Here is a 17,167-nt window from a genome sequence, read left to right as displayed (position 1 = left end):
TCCATACATGTTGAATACAATGTAAGAGTCACTCTCCGTTGAATATTAATATATTCATATTATTTTTGACTTATTCTAACCTGAGGTTGCGTACGTTATCAAAGAGTTCCCACTTTTCCCTCCCTCTCCAAACACTACACTGACTTCAGTTCTGTTCCGTGGTGTCCCAGCTTTCTTATGTCCGCCGCGACGGTAGCATGTGCAATGCAGTGTTGTGTTTCAGAATGACCTCTCCTTATTTCTCTCAAAACATGTCAGTTGTCACTCGGAGAGCTGAGAAGCTTGCCAGCTGCACCGCTGCTGCCTCTCTCCTATCCAGACGAAGGGACGCGGATGCCGTTTACTCAGTGCCTGTCAAAGTAGAAGAGGAGGAGGCGAGAGCCTCCCAGCAAACAGCCTCCTTGTCAACACCAGGTATTGTTGGAATCAAAGTTATTCGACTGGTAGTCCTTTTTCCACCTGGGATGTTGTCATTGTGGAGACTAGTTCAGTTAACGCAACCTTTCTGTAGTAGTCACTAACGTGGCGGCCGTTGCTGTGGATACCGGTAGACCCCCAAGGAACCCATGAGTAGCGCACGGTCCTGTTAAACAAAAAAATAAAAACATAGCTCACCAGTGATTGGACATTGTGATTTTCTAGAAATGTTGTAGAAGTGATCGGTTGAAAATCTAACATTGGCAGAGGGTTGTAAAAATTGAGTGTTGCATATTGCTACTTACCTGTGATATCATTAATTATTATTAACAACAACTTATAATAAGAACATCAACGGCAATTTGAGCAGATTTGTTAATTCAGACGTTTGTATCAAACTGGTTGCCTTTTGCATTAATCAGTACTCCAAAACTAGTTATTAGTTTCAAAAAGGTGTGTTACCCTCGTGAGTGTTCTACTGGAGGGAGTAGACAAATAAAAAGAGAAATATTGAGGTTGCACAAATGTAATTGTTCAATTATTTCCCACAGCACACTTGATGATCTCTCACAGTAAAGTAGTTGGAATCACTGACATGTCTATTACCGTGATACGACACTAAATATTAAAATAATCTAAAACAATAATAATAAAATAAATGAAGACATGTGTTGTATAAACTAACATCACCACAGTGATCCTGCCTGTTTTGATCCCTCAGGATCTGAGCAGGATCTGATGTGTTGTAGTTGGGAGGGATCCAAAACAGGCAGGATACGGCTCTCGAGGAGCCGGAGTTCCCTATCCCTGCTGTAGACTATGTGTCTCAATCCTGCATTCTACTTTGTACGTTGCTCTCCCTTCTCTTCATGTTGAAATTTGTCATTCTCTCTGTTCAGATGATAGTCAGGACCCCCTCCGGTTGGCCATCGCTCAACCAAAACTAGAACCAGATGCTCTGTTGTTATCTTCACATGGCCGCCGTCAGAGACTGATAAAGGTGGAGTATGATGAAGGTGGGTCGCCGGCAAAGACGGAACACTGGGAACCTCCTGACTGGAAGAAACAGTGGGGACACATTCGTGAGATGAGGAGCAGCCGTGATGCCCCAGTAGATAGCATGGGAGCCAAGAAGTGCTATGACGCAGAGGCTCCGGCTAATGTTGGTGTATATATACGTTATATTCATTTACTAGGCTAAAACAACAACTTTAATTTGACTAAGTTTTTCTGAATATGCGCCCCACTTTATGCAGGTGAGACGCTTCCAGGTCTTGGTGTCCCTGATGCTGTCCAGTCAGACCAAAGACCAGGTGACAGCAGCTGCTATGCAGAAGCTTAGAGCTCATGGCTGTACTGCAGAAAAACTCCTGTCTACTGATGATGAAACGCTGGGAAAACTCATCTACCCAGTCGGCTTCTGGAGGGTAGCGCCACAAAATCCACTTTAAAAGTTATTATAATTGTTGGGCTAATCATGCATTCTCCTGCTTGACATTTCTGTTTCACTTTTCCTCTGTAGAACAAAGTCAAATTTCTGAAGTTGACAGCAGCCGTGCTCGTGAAGGATTATGGAGGGGACATCCCAGACAGCGTGGATGGGCTCATCCGTCTGCCAGGGGTGGGACCCAAGATGGCTCACCTGGCCATGGATATCGCCTGGGACCAGGTCTCTGGTATAGGTGCGGACACATGCTAGCAAGTGAAATTACTTTCAAAACAAATCAAATTAAAATCAGGTGCACCAGCCTTGAAAAGAGACAGTGGCATTTTTATGTATACTACAAATTTGTGGGAATTAACCACAGGCTTTAAAGTACATACTTTAATATACTGAACATTTCTTGAAACCTGCAGAAACAAAGTAGTGTAGTTATTGTCCATCTTTGTGGACGAACAACATTTCTATCCATTTGTAATTTTTAAAATGGCACGCATTAGGTCCTGTTGATATACTTGTTCCTTGGGGTTATGCTGCCTCACAAACCACAGACGGGAAATGACGAGTTAGTTGAAGCACAGACAAATTGATACATAATAGGAGTTATGGGGCGGCACGGTGGTCGACTGGTTAGCACGTCTGCCTCACCGTTCAGAGGTCGTGGGTTCGATCCCGGCTCCGGCCTCCCCGCATGGAGCCTGCATGTTTTCCCCCTTGCCCTCTGGTTCAGGTCACTGGTGCAACCCTATGACTGGAGACCTGCACAAAGCACTTGTAGAAATAAGTGCTTTCAATGTCTTTTGTTCAGACTATACCTGATGTTAGACTTTGTTTGTGTTATATCATGTATGAATAAATTATATGTATGTATTTAACCTTTGCCCAAAGACGGCAGCAATTGAAATAAAAATTGGAAAGAACAAATGTTAATGTTACACAGTTGCAAACATTGCTAATGTGTGCACATTTTTATTGGAAATTGTTCAGCAGCACCCAAAATGATTGTAGTTCCTCTCACAGGCGTAGACACACACGTGCATCGGATCTCAAACAGGCTGGGCTGGCTCATGAAGCCCACCAACAACCCGGAGGCAACACGCAAGGCGCTACAGGAGTGGTTACCCAGGTAAATGCTCTGACGACCCTTAAATTCTGTTCGACAAGTCTGTCAACTATAATATATACTCCTTCATTTATCTATACAGTATGGCCATGAATGCCACAGTCAACAAAAAAACATATCGTAATAAGTAATGATAACTGCTTTCATGCACTAATGCTTTTAAATCAAATTGATAATTTATTAAATGTTTTTTGGCTACCAAGAATGTCACTGAACAAAATTAGCAATGACTTGTTTCCTTTCATCATCTTGTGTTGTTGCTTGATAATGGTTACAGGGATCTGTGGAGTGAGATTAACTGGCTGCTTGTGGGTTTTGGACAGCAGGTTTGCCTTCCAGCCAACCCGCTTTGCTCCGTGTGTTTGAACCAGCATAGCTGCCCCTCCGCTCACCAACGCTCTCCTGCAAAGCTGCTTAAAGTTTCATCCCCGCACTCTCCCTGTCCACCCTCTTCCTTCCAAGCAAAAACTGAATCTGGACAAGAAGCTGTTGTTAATGAGGGAAGAATAAATGAAGCGCCACAGAGTATTAATGCCGCCACACAGGGAAGGAAACTGAAAAGAAAGATTAAACACTAATTTAAACCTCTTGGATTGGATTTTTTTTTCCACCCTGTGATAATATTTGTTTTAATAAGACTTTTTTGTGAATAAAAACTCTTAAAATGTGCTTAAAGTTTTTTGGTTTGAGTGAGAGATTTGTTTTAATGGTGTGAGTGTGAGAGAGAGAGAGAGAGAGAGAGAGAGAGTTTGGGGCGTCTGAGGTGGGTGTGAGAGGTAGTGTGTTTGAGTGTATTTTGGTGAGTATAGGAGTTTCTGCTATGTGTATGTGAGGGATATTTTTTGGCTTATATGGCACCTAATAGAACAGTGCCAAGTTGTCACGTCTTAACCTTTTGAAACTAGACTTAGATGTCATGTCAGATCATTTCTGAGCTCATTTGATTACTTAAATGGCGCCTGCTGTAACATTTGCAATAGTGGTCACCAACTCCGGTCCTCGAGGGCCCTTATTCTGCATGTTATAGATGTTTCACTCCTCCAACATACCTGATTCAAACGAACGGCTCATCAGCAAGCCAGAAGCCTGATAAACATCCCGATCATTTGAATCAGGTGTGTTGGAGTTGGTAGTGACCCTTAATGTAGAATTTATCACAAATACGAGGGAGGCCTTTTGGTTCACAGAGTGATCAATTTGGTTTCAGTTCCATCTCGGTAATATTTAGGTTGTCGACTGGCTCTAACCTGGAACTTTCTGCCCGTTAGTTAACTGGTGAGCTGGTTGGCGCTGCACTAGTCCCCCAATTATTAAATTCAGGTGCGTGTCAACTGGATCTGCTATTTACTTCTATGTTTGTATAGTACTTGTTCCAGCTGCGTTTTTTTTTAATGGGCTTTATATGGAAAAAGTAGCCTGTGGGTGTCTCCCAGCTTTTCAGTTCCTCGTCAGCACGGCGCATGCGTCCTGCATCCCCTCCATCCGCACGTCGAGGTACCGAGGAGTCCGGATAAAGATGCTCGGCATCTCAGGCTCAGCCGGCTGAAAACTTGGCTGCAGGAGGCATTAGACGAGCGTAAAACGTGTACATTTAGAATCAGGCAGTTCTCTGGGCGAACATGGAAATGAAGAAGTCTTTTTCAGACACGGAGCGGGCACTCAGGAGCTACGGCGCGGTGTCGCAAACGGCGTGGACGACGGACAAAGGTGAGCAGCATCTCGGGGAAACACAGAGGGCGATGTGCATCTACGATGAGCTAAAGTCTGATGTGTCGTTCGAAGACAGCGGCACTGCGTAGTTGTTCAAGGTTGCAATGTTTATGCTTGACTTAGGCCCATTAGTTCGCCTGCACGCTGACATGCGCGGTTCGGGACATTCGAATGCATTTGCTGTATCGTTATACAGTTCAACAGAAGGTGTAGATTTCACATTTAAGGAACGCTGCGTTTAAAGATTGAAGCTTCACATTGTTGAAAAAATATATTGCGGATCACTAAAAACATATTTTCACATCAACTTGTCCTGCACAGAGGCATTTGGGGGTTTAAAATAAGTCAAGATGTATTCAATAGTTTGTTTAGCAAAAATCGTGTATAAAAATATATTAAGAAACGTTTTTTGAATTCTATTTCGTTTTATTGCTGTGTGTATGTCGTTTAATATCAATAAGTAAAGTAAAATCTCTCTCTCTGTCTCTCTCTCTCTCTCTCTCTCTCTCTGTCTCTCTCTCTCTCTCTCTCTCTGTCTCTCATATGTACAGTTACATATTAACAGTTTTAGTGTTTATGTCCATTCAGCAAGTGGTCAATGAAGAGCACAAAAATAAAATAAGAAAAGAGAATAGAAAATTAAAACAATAATTTTGTCTCGGAGACTCACTATGGTTAAATTGACTCTTTCATCCAACTGAGTATAAACAATACACATATTCAACACAGGGTGCAGACACTTCTCACTTTGAAAGGAGCCATGAAATTACATTTGTGTGAATATTGATAGTAACTCACTAAGAAGAATAGTTTCAGAACTATGGGCTAATAAAAAAAAAATCCTAGTCACTTTCAATTGTAGGTATGAGTTATTATTTCCACTGCATACCATTTTGTTTTATTACTAAACCGGAATGACGCAAGTGCTGACATCTTCTGCCATACTCCCCACTGAGGACAAGTCACCACCAGTCAGCATGGTGTGAACCTCTCTTTACAGAAGAAAAAGACAGCTATATTTTCCAAATTGGAGATCTAAAGCTAGGTTTCCTTTGTGTACATACATAAACAGAGGGGGGTGAAACAAGTGCAGCCCCCCTCCCTGGGCAGGTCTCCTTCAGGGACGTGGGAGTGTGCTCCAGAGTGCGTATGTGTGCAATTGTGACTGCAGGATGTGTCATCAGCTGGATGTCATGCAGATGCTGACATTCACCTGTTGTTGAGCCCCCCCCCCCCCCCCCCCCCCGCATTCTGACGACATCATTAAACCCTAATCCTGGGGTACACTGATGAGGCTGTGTGTTTAATGAATGCAGCATGGGAAGAATTAATTAAGAGCAAGCGGAGACCGACTGACGTGTCTGCAGCTTCTCGTGCTGGCGTGAACTTTGTTTTATTGTAAAGCTCAGAAGTGGTCATTCCTTGTCGTCTTTGTGTGAGTAGAGCGAGCTGTTTTGTTTGGAGCGTTGAGCACGTTTATCGTCTTTAAAAAAATCCATTCAGCTCAACGTGCAAAAATGCGCAGAAAGGATGAGATTAAAAGCACTCAGGCTTGTATGGCATCAAGCTGCTGCTGGCCACTGTGGAAACTTTGATTCGCTTTCGATACTGGCGAGGGAACAAACAAGCCCTCCTTTTCTCTTTGAGGCTTGTCTGCTTGCTCGTGGTGAGTCAGCTCCATGCTCACTGACTGCAGTTTGGCTCTCTGCAGGAGCTCCAGCTGTCTCGCCACACTGATGTGGCCCACCAGGAAACATCTCAGATAGCACATGGGCAACAATTTGACATTTCATATGGACAGCTGGCGTCAGTGCCCGTGTGTGTGTCGACTCTCTTATGTTGTCATGACCATCATGCTGGTTCATCGTCAGTCTGCCAAATGTTCTGATTTGTTTATTGAGTGAGTTAGTTAGTTATAGTTAGTTACTTTGACAGCAATGGCTGTGATTGTTGTATTTGTGTGCAGGCCCCAAGCTGAAGATGTCCCCGAGAGTCGGCGGGCATTGGCCCATATCAATGACTAAACAACTGCGCTGATCTAGACACTGCAACGACGATATGTCGGGAATCCCCCGCATAGGGCCCCTTACCAGTTGAAATCAACGACACAACCCCTGTAAACATTGGCTGTAGCATTAACAGAGTTGCTTTTTTTTTTATTTCTTGTTGGTTTTATACATTCATCATTTTAAAAAGATGTCTTTACTCATCTCTCGTTCAGTTTTTTTTTTTGGGTTTGTTTTTTTATTTTCGGGGGGAGTCTTCTTGAACTTTCTTGCCTAGGGCCCCCGAGGAAGTCTAGAAATGGATGTGTGGTTCACGACAAAGGGTATTCATCACTATCCACGACCTATTTTTTGACAGAGCCCACACTGCGGGCTGATTGCATTCAGTGCCACTTGCTACAATGCATTCAGGAAAACGCACAGTGACACACCACTTATTTTTCGTGAAAGGTTCAACATTGAGGTTGGTCTGAGCACTTCAGATGGCTTGTGCTTAATTTTTTTTTTCTGTGCCTTTTCTCCCTCACATGACATTGAAAACTAAAAGTGAAACTACAGCATTGTAGTCTGTAGCAGCTCCTAGCTTTTTCATGGAACATCTTTAAAAAAGCAGTTAAAACACATTTGTTTGGACAGGAATCCCTGAAAGACTAGAGTTTGCATTTTGGTCAAATTACAACTTTTTTTTTTTGTTAAATGTAAAATGTTGTGATTCAGTATTTTAAAGTAATATGACTTGTATTCTTTGTGAATAACTATGTATTTTGTGGGTCCTGTCTGTGAAAAGTGCTGTATAAATTAAACCATACAAATATTTACTTGCTTGCTTGAAAATGTACAATTGGGTGCTGATTCAAATTAGGCTCGTCAATCCTTCTGTTGCCAAGTTTGATTGAGCGACTCATTTACACAGTATCACCCGTCACAGGATGTTCGTTATCATACATGCAAGTAAGAGTCACGAGATGGACGCTGGGAAGTTCAGCATTGTGGTCGCTGTTGTGCGGCATTCCAGTATAACGATCACTTTCTTAGTTTAAGTGTTTCGCAGCTGAGGTGCTTTGTGAGGTCGAAACAAGACAAATCAGCATGAGGACGCGGCTGCTCTCATTGGTCCAAAACATTAGCAAACCTTTCTTTAGTGCATCAACACTTCAGCAAACTTATTGAACAGGCTAAGTTGATGCTTGCATGAGATCATATAAAGTGTCTTCCTTTTTTCAGAGAGATTCACCTCTCATTCCAAATATGACACTCTTATTAGCAGGCAGCATATTTTGGGGTAGAAAGCAATGTTATTTTGACATCTCTTTGGTTGAATATTTTTCTTCCGGGTTATCCTTGAGTGTGTGATGAAGCTGTCACCGTCTTAATAGAAGTCTATGAAAGGCGCTAAAGTCTGTTTGTTTCTGGTTTGTGGTTCCCAGGTCACTGTGACGTTTCCATGGCTGAGAGCACCATGTGTCCAGAAGAGATCGAGGTGGAGATGGCTCGCATCCAGCGCCTTAGGGAGGTCCTAGTGCGTCGGGAGTCCGAGCTACGCTTCATGTAAGTTGCAAAATGTTTTCTTTTATTATTGGAAGACCAGAGAGAGGGGGAGCACGGTGAAGATCTGATCACATAAAGGACACAAAAATCCAGCAGCCGTCCTTGGCTACTGGATGAGGCTTTTTATTTTGTTGCCATGAAGTGCCAGTCATTTTACACTGATTATCAGTGGTGAGCAGTCAGGGGTAGCAAGGCCCTATGTTGGCCCAAACACCATGACAAGCACTGACCTACATTTCCAACCTATTTGTTCCACGAAACTGTATTCATTTATTCCCAACTTTCTATTCTCTTCATTGCATAGTGTTTGTGTGCACTGCTTCCAGAAAATTTACAACCTGCTTCCATTTACAGCCTATTTGTTCCACGAAACTGTATTCATTTTATTTCTCATTAATGTACACTCAGCACTCCATCTTGACAGAAAAATACAGAAATGTAGACATTTTTGCAAATTTATACAATACAATACAATTTTATTTATATAGCGCATTGCATAACAGCTAGTGCTGTAACAAAGCACTTTACAAAATAATAAACAATAAAATAGATAAACAATAAATTAACATAAAATATACAATTGACACTGGAAAAGAGCTGAAAATTTCAGATTGGAAAGATCTGTATAAGACCTTATAGTTCACAGTGCATGTCAGAGAAAAGGAGAATCATGAGGTCGAAGGAACTGTCCAAGGTGATCAGAGACCGATATTGTGGCAAGGCACAGATCTGGCCAAGGTTACAAAAGAATTTCTGCAGCACTCAAGGTTCCTAAGAGCACAGTGGCATCCATAATCCTCAAATGGAAGAAGTTTGGGACGACCACAACTTTTCCTCAACCTGGCCGTCCAGCCAAACTGTAGCGGTATGTGTGGAGAAACCCAGACACTGCTCATCACCTGCACAATACAATCCATACAGTGAACCATTGTGGTGGGAGCATCATGTTGTGGGGGGGTCCAGCTGCACGGACAGGATGACTGGTTGCAATTGAAGGAAAGATGAATGCGGCCAAATACAGAGATCAAAAGGGTCCTTCTACTCAATAAAATGCCTCAGGGTCTAAATAATTATGACCATATGATATTTCAGCTTTTCTTTTTTGATAAATATGCAAAAATCTACATTTCTATTTTTTCCCGTCAAGATGGGGTGCTGAGTGTACATTAAGGAGAAATACATTTTTGGCAAATGGCTGCAATGACACAAAGTGAAAATTTCAAGGGGTCTGAACACGTTTTACCAGCTGTATTTTATTTAAATGTTTTTGTCATATTTTTTTAGATAGATATTGATGCTGAACTGCTCCATGTGGTACAGCTGTAAGCTGTCTTATTGCAAGTTTATATTTACGCATTGCTTGATTGTTTGGGACGTGATAGTGGTGGTAATAAGTGGCTGAAGTTGGGTAAATCCCCCTCCAGGTACCAAATGCACCACCCTCCACAGTTGATTATACATGCAGTTCAATAATGAACTTACTGCATCCTCATTCACATTATCTTCAAGGATTACAGTAGATTTACCACTCCCAATCATTTCATCGGCCCACTTGGCTATTTGCAGAAAAACCTCACACAAGTACAGGAAAAACAGGCACACTACACATTGGACGGCTCGAGACGAGATTTGAGCCCCAAACAAAATTGTGAGACATGCATGCTCAACGCTGCGGGATTGGACTGCCCAAAATGTAGACGAAATGACCGCATTGGATTGCATCAGACATGCAGGTTGTGAATGTATTAATGGCTATTTTTTTGTATAATTTAAGGTAACCTAGTTTATGTTTGAAGTGCATGAAATTACCAGTGTGAATTGATGCTTGCAGTGTGCACAGAGATTGTCTCACATGACACTGGGTGACTTTGCGGAGCGTTCAAGTTGACAGAAAGGCCTCATCAGGCTGCCGCCATGCAGTTTATCTCTCCTTGTGCCAGCCTGAGTTTTACTCCAGCTGCCACATAAACACGTGGACGTGGGTAAAAGTGGCGGTCGTAGAGCAGACGCTTCTGGAATCCACTGATAGCCCTGAGAGACTTCAACAGCAGGCTGTGAGAGGGAGGCTGCAAATGGAGCAGCACGGGGAAACGCGGAGAGAGACGGGAGGGGCGACTGTGCATGAGTCATCAGGCTGATGTATCACTTGGAGAATTAAATGTGTGGCATCCGTCACTGAGAAAGAGCAGAGAGGAGCGGGGGCGGGGGGGCGAATGGGTGTTGATGCTGAGGCCCTGAGACGTCAGCAGTGTGGATTGATCAGTGTCGCATGCTCTCCATCTGCCACGCGGGCTGATTTCGTGACATCTTCGTGACAACCTCGACAGGCAGTGAAGCTCACAAGTCATGTCAATATGACAAGTCTCGCCTCTATTTAGACAAGCTAAAGAAACTAAACACTTTGGCATTGACTATAAGTGTGCTTGAATGTTTTTATTTTTGGTATGACTTATGGACAGGCAGTTAGGGCCAATCTTTTACTACTGGGGTTGCAGGTTGCACTATAGAGGATAACCGCAATGAATCATTGTAGGAAGTGTTTCTATTGTGTATATTTTGTCCGTCGTTATATGGCATATATCCCCATATAGTGTATATGGCAATAAGATAGTGGTGCCTCACAGTTATGAGAGTTGGGCTCCATCTCTGCTTTGGTCCTTCTGTGTGGAGTTTAGATGCGTGTCTTCTTACTTTCACATTCCAAAAACATGCATGTTACGTTATTTAAAGACTTCAAATTGCTCTCAGGTGTGAATTTAAGTATGAATTTTTGTATATGTGCCGTGTGATTGTCTTCTGACCATTCCCGGATGGACCAAAAGAAACTGAGAAGTTTCAGCTGGTCCATAGCAAATTTTAATCAGAGATGGCTGTTTGTGTCCTTAAATGTATGTTTTGATGCCAATTTCAGAAATGTCTTTACTTTGTTTCCAAGTACATCAGGTTTTTGAGGTATATTTTTGTTTTTCAGTTTAATCTATAAAAATGTGTGCAATATGAATTTCACATGCATTTATAGCTATGACGTTTCATTAAAAAAAAAAAAAAAACTCTGTTGCTGAACCTAAGCCTTAATTTATAAATATTGCTAAATATATTAAAATTATTTTTACATTATTTTAAAAATTATTATTTTTACATAATTTTTCTTTTAAATGTATTATTATTATTATTATGAAAACCTGATGTGCTCGATACAATAAGTGTATCGGAATCCAAAAGATCTGGTAAGAGATTGTTCCCTTTACTGGAAAAAAGGAAGACTTGAAACCAGATTACAAATTATTTAATTTGGGGTTCATTTATAATAAATAATAATTATAGTAATAATTATAATAATGATGATAAATCAGACTTATTTGGCACTTTTCTGGACATGATGAAAGCAGTAAATGTCTCCTTTTCTTGTAGGATGGACGACATCCAGCTGTGCAAAGACATCATGAGTTTAAAGCAGGAATTGAGACAGATTGTTGCAGTACCAGGTACATCTTAAGCCCACACCAATGCGTGGATCGCACACTATTGTCAGCTTCTTTGTGTGATACAGTAAAACAAGAGTGGAAAAGAATGACAGCTTTTGGCAGAAAGTACGTGTGCATGCGTCACCATGATATATAAATAGGACATACACGGGACGGCTGTGAGTGACGTGCACGAGAGTGCATTTTTCTCACCAAAGCACAATTTGAGCGGCTTCGTGTTGATTGCGCTACTGCCGGTGAATACAACACATGTTAGAGATGTTAGCTGCATCACATTCACCGCCACGGTCATATACCTTGTATGGAAGTGTCATTTAATGTGAGAATCTGGTTGCAGTTTGCTGCATAGAACTTTACTGCAAAAGCTGTTGACTTGTTTAGTTGAGAGAAGGAACACATTTGAAACTTGTCTCCTGCTGCAGTGCAACCCTGCTACTAAATATATTAATACAATTGTTAAAGCAAAGTTTAAACTGTAGTTATGCACGTATTTTAGTGTATACATTTAAAGTGTTAATATTAAAATGTATACTTAATATATACACTTTAGAAGGTAAAGGCCATTTTTTGTTGAATCTGGCTCACCAAGCATTTATTGCTGCATTCATTTTGACCCCACCTAAATAAATGGATTATAATTAATTCATTAGTCATTAGATAATGTGTTCATTGATTTATTGTGAAAATGCTTTAAACATATAGTACATAAAAAAAAGTTGTACAGTACCATTTTTTTTTATGTGGTTAATACACTCAAGATCTGGGACAACTGACAAGTTGAAATTCCTGTTGCGGCTTGGCCGACTTCTTGACTACTCTTAACTTGAAAATTTGGGCCAAGAAGGACTCATTCTGCAGTCAAAGCGAAGCTCGTCTCTGCCTCCTGAACTACATCATGATTGAATATTCAAGGGCACTCGCAGACGGATTCTGCAGGTGGCGGCACAACAAAAGGTCCTCACAGACATTGGCAAGCGGAGCGAGCTCAACACCAACAACCATCAGGCACCATCACCAAGATTCATAACCTTCCAAACAGACAGCAGCAAGGCTCCCAAGGTTAGAAGGCCAAACAACCCATCACCCATCCTGCATCAAGCAAATCAACAGTGCCCTGGGAGGACAGACAGTCCTCGCATCCCAGCTCAAGATGGCCGAAAACCAGGACCTAATTGTGTGGTTGGCATCAAAGGGATGCATGCAGCCTTCTTCCCATTGGAGGTTGTCTCTCAAAGAAACACCAGCACACTATTTCTTGCTAAAGATTGGGCTCCCTTTTTTTTTTTTTTTTTCTTGCCCTCCTGGGGGGGTTTAGATCATCGGATGTCATTATTTTTTGTCAAGACCAGCTCCATTTGCTGCCCCACCTAAGAGAGGTGTTCAGTTTAAGGGGCGACAGATTGGTGACGCTGCGACAGCTGCCAAGAATGCACGAGGAGTTCCCAGCAATGAGAGTGCGCTATTCCACAGTTCCGTCACAAAGCTCTTCAATTGCTACATCCCGAGTTGCTCTGGCAGTCTACTTGTAGCAAATTGTCTTTGATGTTTATTTCTGTATATACACACACACAATGAGCTGGCAAGAAGAGACAAAAACAGGGGGGCTCGGTGCGATTTTCAAGGACACAGACAGGGATACACACACACACAGATGCAGACATTTTGGTATTAGAGGAAAGGAATATGTTTCTCTTAAGGACCATTTTACCCGACTCATTGGTCAATTACCTCACTTTAGCATAAGCCACACATAACTCAAGCATACTGCATTTCCTGCTCTGCTGACAGGGGGATTCGTTACCCAGTCTCCCTCTTGCACCCACCCCCTCCTGATTGTTCTGGTCGCATGGGACAACACAGTGTAGCTGACTTTTTCACTGCATGAAAATATGACGTGTTCATTGTTATGGTCCCAATTTGCAGTGATGTAGATTCTTTAACTATCTCCTGTTCTCGCAGAGAAAGACAAAAGCAAGAAAGACAAACAACAGGAAGAGGAACTGATCCTAAAGATCCATAAACTGGTGCAGAAGAGGGATTTCTTGGTTGATGACGCAGAAGTGGAGAGACTAAGGTAGATCTAAGCGGGGAAATGCAAGCATGCATGTGCACTTGAAATTCAATCAATGTTAATATTACCCATTTCACCCTATGACTCAGGGAGCAGGAGGAGGACAAGGAGATGGCAGAGTTCCTCAGGCTCAAACTGATGCCACTGGAAAACAAGCTCAAAGTCAAACAAAGTGAGTGGATTTATTTGAAAGCACAAAGAAACAAATGCACACACAGAAACAATACTTCTAAACTGCAAACGCTTTTTCTTCCATTCCATAATGCATACATCAAGATCCTCCAAAGCCCAAAAGACAAGTCCCGGAGCCACCGTCCAACAAACCCTTCGTCACTAAATCAGGTGTGGCCATCATTAAGGACTGCTGTGGCGCCACCCAGTGTTCCATCATGTAATTGGCGGAGGCCTTCAATGCCCCCACCAATAAATTCAGCAAACATCACTTCATGTGAATCAGAGAACCTGTTCAGCTTTATGTACCACTCTAAGGAGTCCATTAGTCAAGTCATGTTTGCAATGCAAGTACACAATGTCAGGGAGACAGTGTTTATGCGTTACGTAGTCCATTGGGTACTGTATACCATACAGTAATCCCCTGCATATTCATGGTTCAATATTCACAAAACCATCTGTTCGGTTTTTTTTTCTTCCTGCGGAATTAATCCTCAGCTATTTGCTTAAAAATGCAATTTAGGGGCTTTCTGGAACACCACCAAAATCCACCAAAACAGGAAAAGTAGGATTCTTATAGTTCTGAAGCATGTTGAAGACATACAAAGTCAGGGAGGGGCTGAGTTTAGCTTGGGCTGTTAGTGGACATACGAATCTTCACCAAAATCGAATCAACTAATTCATTTATTTATAAGGGTAGTGTTGTAAGATGAGTAAAATTATACTAAACGTTTTCACCAGTTTGTAGTATAATTTTAACTTTTAATAGAGGAAATTCTAAACATTCCGCAGAAAGGCTCAATTCTTACCCTCTGTGAAAAGCAGGGGATTACTGTAGTAGGCTAGAATTGTAAAGTAAAACATTTCTATAAATCATTTCATTTACAGTGGCAATAAAATCTAGAATCAAAAAACGGGACTACAAGCACAATGTCCATGGAGTGAATTTTATTAGATACTGTATGGGGCTTTTTGGATGAGCATGTGGCTAAAAAAAAAAGTTACTTGCATATGGATAGAAATTATGTCATGTGGATGTTACGTACTGAAGCTAACTGAGCAGCACCTACAAGATCCTCTGTCGTTGTTGATCAAAGCAACATTAGGCTTCATTATGCAATTTAAAGATTACTAACACTGCTTCAAAGTAGGCTCACATTAAGACAAATTGTTTCTATGTTAATGATGACTACTAGGCATAAAGATGATTGTTGTGCTGGTTCTTTTTCCTCAGGTGATGAATATACTAAACTAGCTTGCCAACTCACAACACAGAAACAGTTTTCCTTATAGTAGTTACTGCAGATCCTAATCCTCTAAATGTGTCAATTTCAAAGTGCACTTGGAAAGTATTCCCAGCGCTTCACTTTTTCCATGTTTTGTAATCTCAAGCCACATTCCAAAATGGAATAAACTCATTTTTTCCCACCTCAAAAAAAATATATATTCACATCACACTATGACAATGTGGGGGGAAAAAAGTTGTTTTTTGTTTTTTGGGCAAATGTATTAAAAATTAAAAACTAAGAAATCACATGGACATACTCCATGTATTAGCATTCCACTCCACTAATCAGGCCTGTATGGTAGCGTGGCCAGACGGAAGCCATTCCTTCGTAAAAGGTGCATGGCATAAGTTTGTCAAAAGGCAACTGAAGGACTCTCAGACCATGAGAAAGAAAATTCTCTGGTCTGATGAGACAAACATTGAACTCACTGGCATGAATGCCAGGCGTCATGTTTGGAGGAAGCCACTGCCAGGCACCGCTCATCACCTGGCCAATATCATCCCTACAGTCAAGCATGACGGTGGCAGCATCATGCTGTGTTTTTCAGCGGGAGGAACTGTGAGACTTGTCAGGATTGGGGGGAAAAGATGAATGCAGCCAAGTACAGAGACATCCTGGATGAAAACCTGCTGCAAGTGCTCAGGACCTCAGACCGGGGCGAACAGGACAACGATCCTAAGCAGACAGCCCAGACAATGAAGCAGTGGCTTCAGGGCAAATCTGTGAATGTCCTAGGGTGGCCCGGCCAGAGTCCAGAATTGAATCCAATCAAACATCTCTGGCTGCGCAAAGACGTACGCCATCCAACCTGATGGCGCTTAAAAAGTGCATCAAAGGAATGGGCGAATCTGCCAAAAATAGGTGTGTCAAGCTTGTGGCATCATATTGAAAAAGACTTGAGGCTGTAATTGTAATTACTGTGCAGCAATAAAGTGCTTCATGTACTGTAGAATTCTGAGGGCGATGGAAAAAAAAAAAAAAAATTAATCCATTTGTGGATGAGGCTGTAACATAAAATGTAGGCATAGATGAAATGCTGAGAATACTTTCTGGATGCGTGTCACTGATGGTGTAGTGGTACACACGCCCGAGTTGTATGCGGCCAGCGTGGGATCGGTTCCCGCTCAGTGACGGTGTCTGTGTGCATCCTGCGACTGGCTGGCGACCAGTTCGGGGTGTAGTCTGCCTTTCGCCCATTGTCGGCTGGGATAGGCTCCAGCACCTCCCCGCGACCCGGTATTCTTGTACAGGATAAGCGGCTTGGAAGATGACATGACATGACTTTCTGGATGCACTGTATTTGCAGTTGATGACTTTCAACCACTTGAAGGTTTATAACGGGTGTCCTTGGCAACAAGACCACACACAAAAAAATAGCTCTGTGGACAATACTAATTCATTCATGATTGTTATAGCAGTTTACCTAAAACTGGTAGTCAAGTTTATGTATGCTTCAATAAAATTTGGGTTATCGATTGTATGTGAAAAAAACATTTTTTGGGGGGAGAAGTGGAGCAGGTTTTTGCTTTGTACACTAATTGGCCACACTGACATCATCATCCAGAGAATTATTGATTGTGGTAACATTCCATCCACAGTTATCTTGGTTACCGCTGACAAGAAGCAACGCTAGCCTCTGCATTGTGCTGGATGAACATTACATGTATAATGCAATCTTCTTGTAAATACCAACATTTCGATGTATGTTTGAGTGTATTATGAACATTTGCATAGCCATCTGTCACATCTTCCTTATAAGCATCTGTAGTGCTAGTGAATTCATGAAGCGCCCAATGTTGAAAATGTAACTTATGCAGAAAATAAGCTGAAACTACCTGTACATATGTTTAAATAAATGTCATCTTTCAGGAGTGTGCCAGTAGATTGCATCTTACTGCCAACATTA

At 41.9% G+C, this 17,167-nt stretch overlaps 2 protein-coding genes across 2 annotated transcripts; both read left to right on the top strand.

The window, feature by feature from the left end:
- Positions 1 to 104: 104 nt before the first annotated feature.
- On the top strand, positions 105 to 3,650 carry nthl1 (nth-like DNA glycosylase 1). Its single transcript, XM_086034704.1, has 6 exons — positions 105 to 414; positions 1,317 to 1,579; positions 1,674 to 1,844; positions 1,940 to 2,099; positions 2,879 to 2,984; positions 3,259 to 3,650. Exons 1-6 carry the CDS (start codon positions 198 to 200, stop codon positions 3,557 to 3,559), a joined length of 1,218 nt encoding a protein of 405 aa, XP_085890830.1. The 5' UTR covers positions 105 to 197; the 3' UTR covers positions 3,560 to 3,650.
- A 793-nt stretch (positions 3,651 to 4,443) lies between these two features.
- Positions 4,444 to 17,133, top strand: bmerb1 (bMERB domain containing 1). The gene is made up of 6 exons (XM_086032849.1): positions 4,444 to 4,688; positions 8,125 to 8,245; positions 11,657 to 11,730; positions 13,690 to 13,804; positions 13,891 to 13,973; positions 14,078 to 17,133. Exons 1-6 carry the CDS (start codon positions 4,601 to 4,603, stop codon positions 14,194 to 14,196), a joined length of 600 nt encoding a protein of 199 aa, XP_085888975.1. The 5' UTR covers positions 4,444 to 4,600; the 3' UTR covers positions 14,197 to 17,133.
- The last annotated feature ends 34 nt before the right edge of the window (positions 17,134 to 17,167 follow it).

This window comes from Filicampus tigris, chromosome 6, assembly GCF_054856515.1.
Source record: "Filicampus tigris isolate MCC_2025a chromosome 6, RoL_Ftig_1.0, whole genome shotgun sequence".
In the NCBI taxonomy this organism is placed as follows: Eukaryota; Metazoa; Chordata; class Actinopteri; order Syngnathiformes; family Syngnathidae; genus Filicampus; species Filicampus tigris.
The sequence above is the reverse complement of the archived record's forward strand: the minus strand, read 5'-3'. Positions and strand labels throughout refer to the sequence as shown.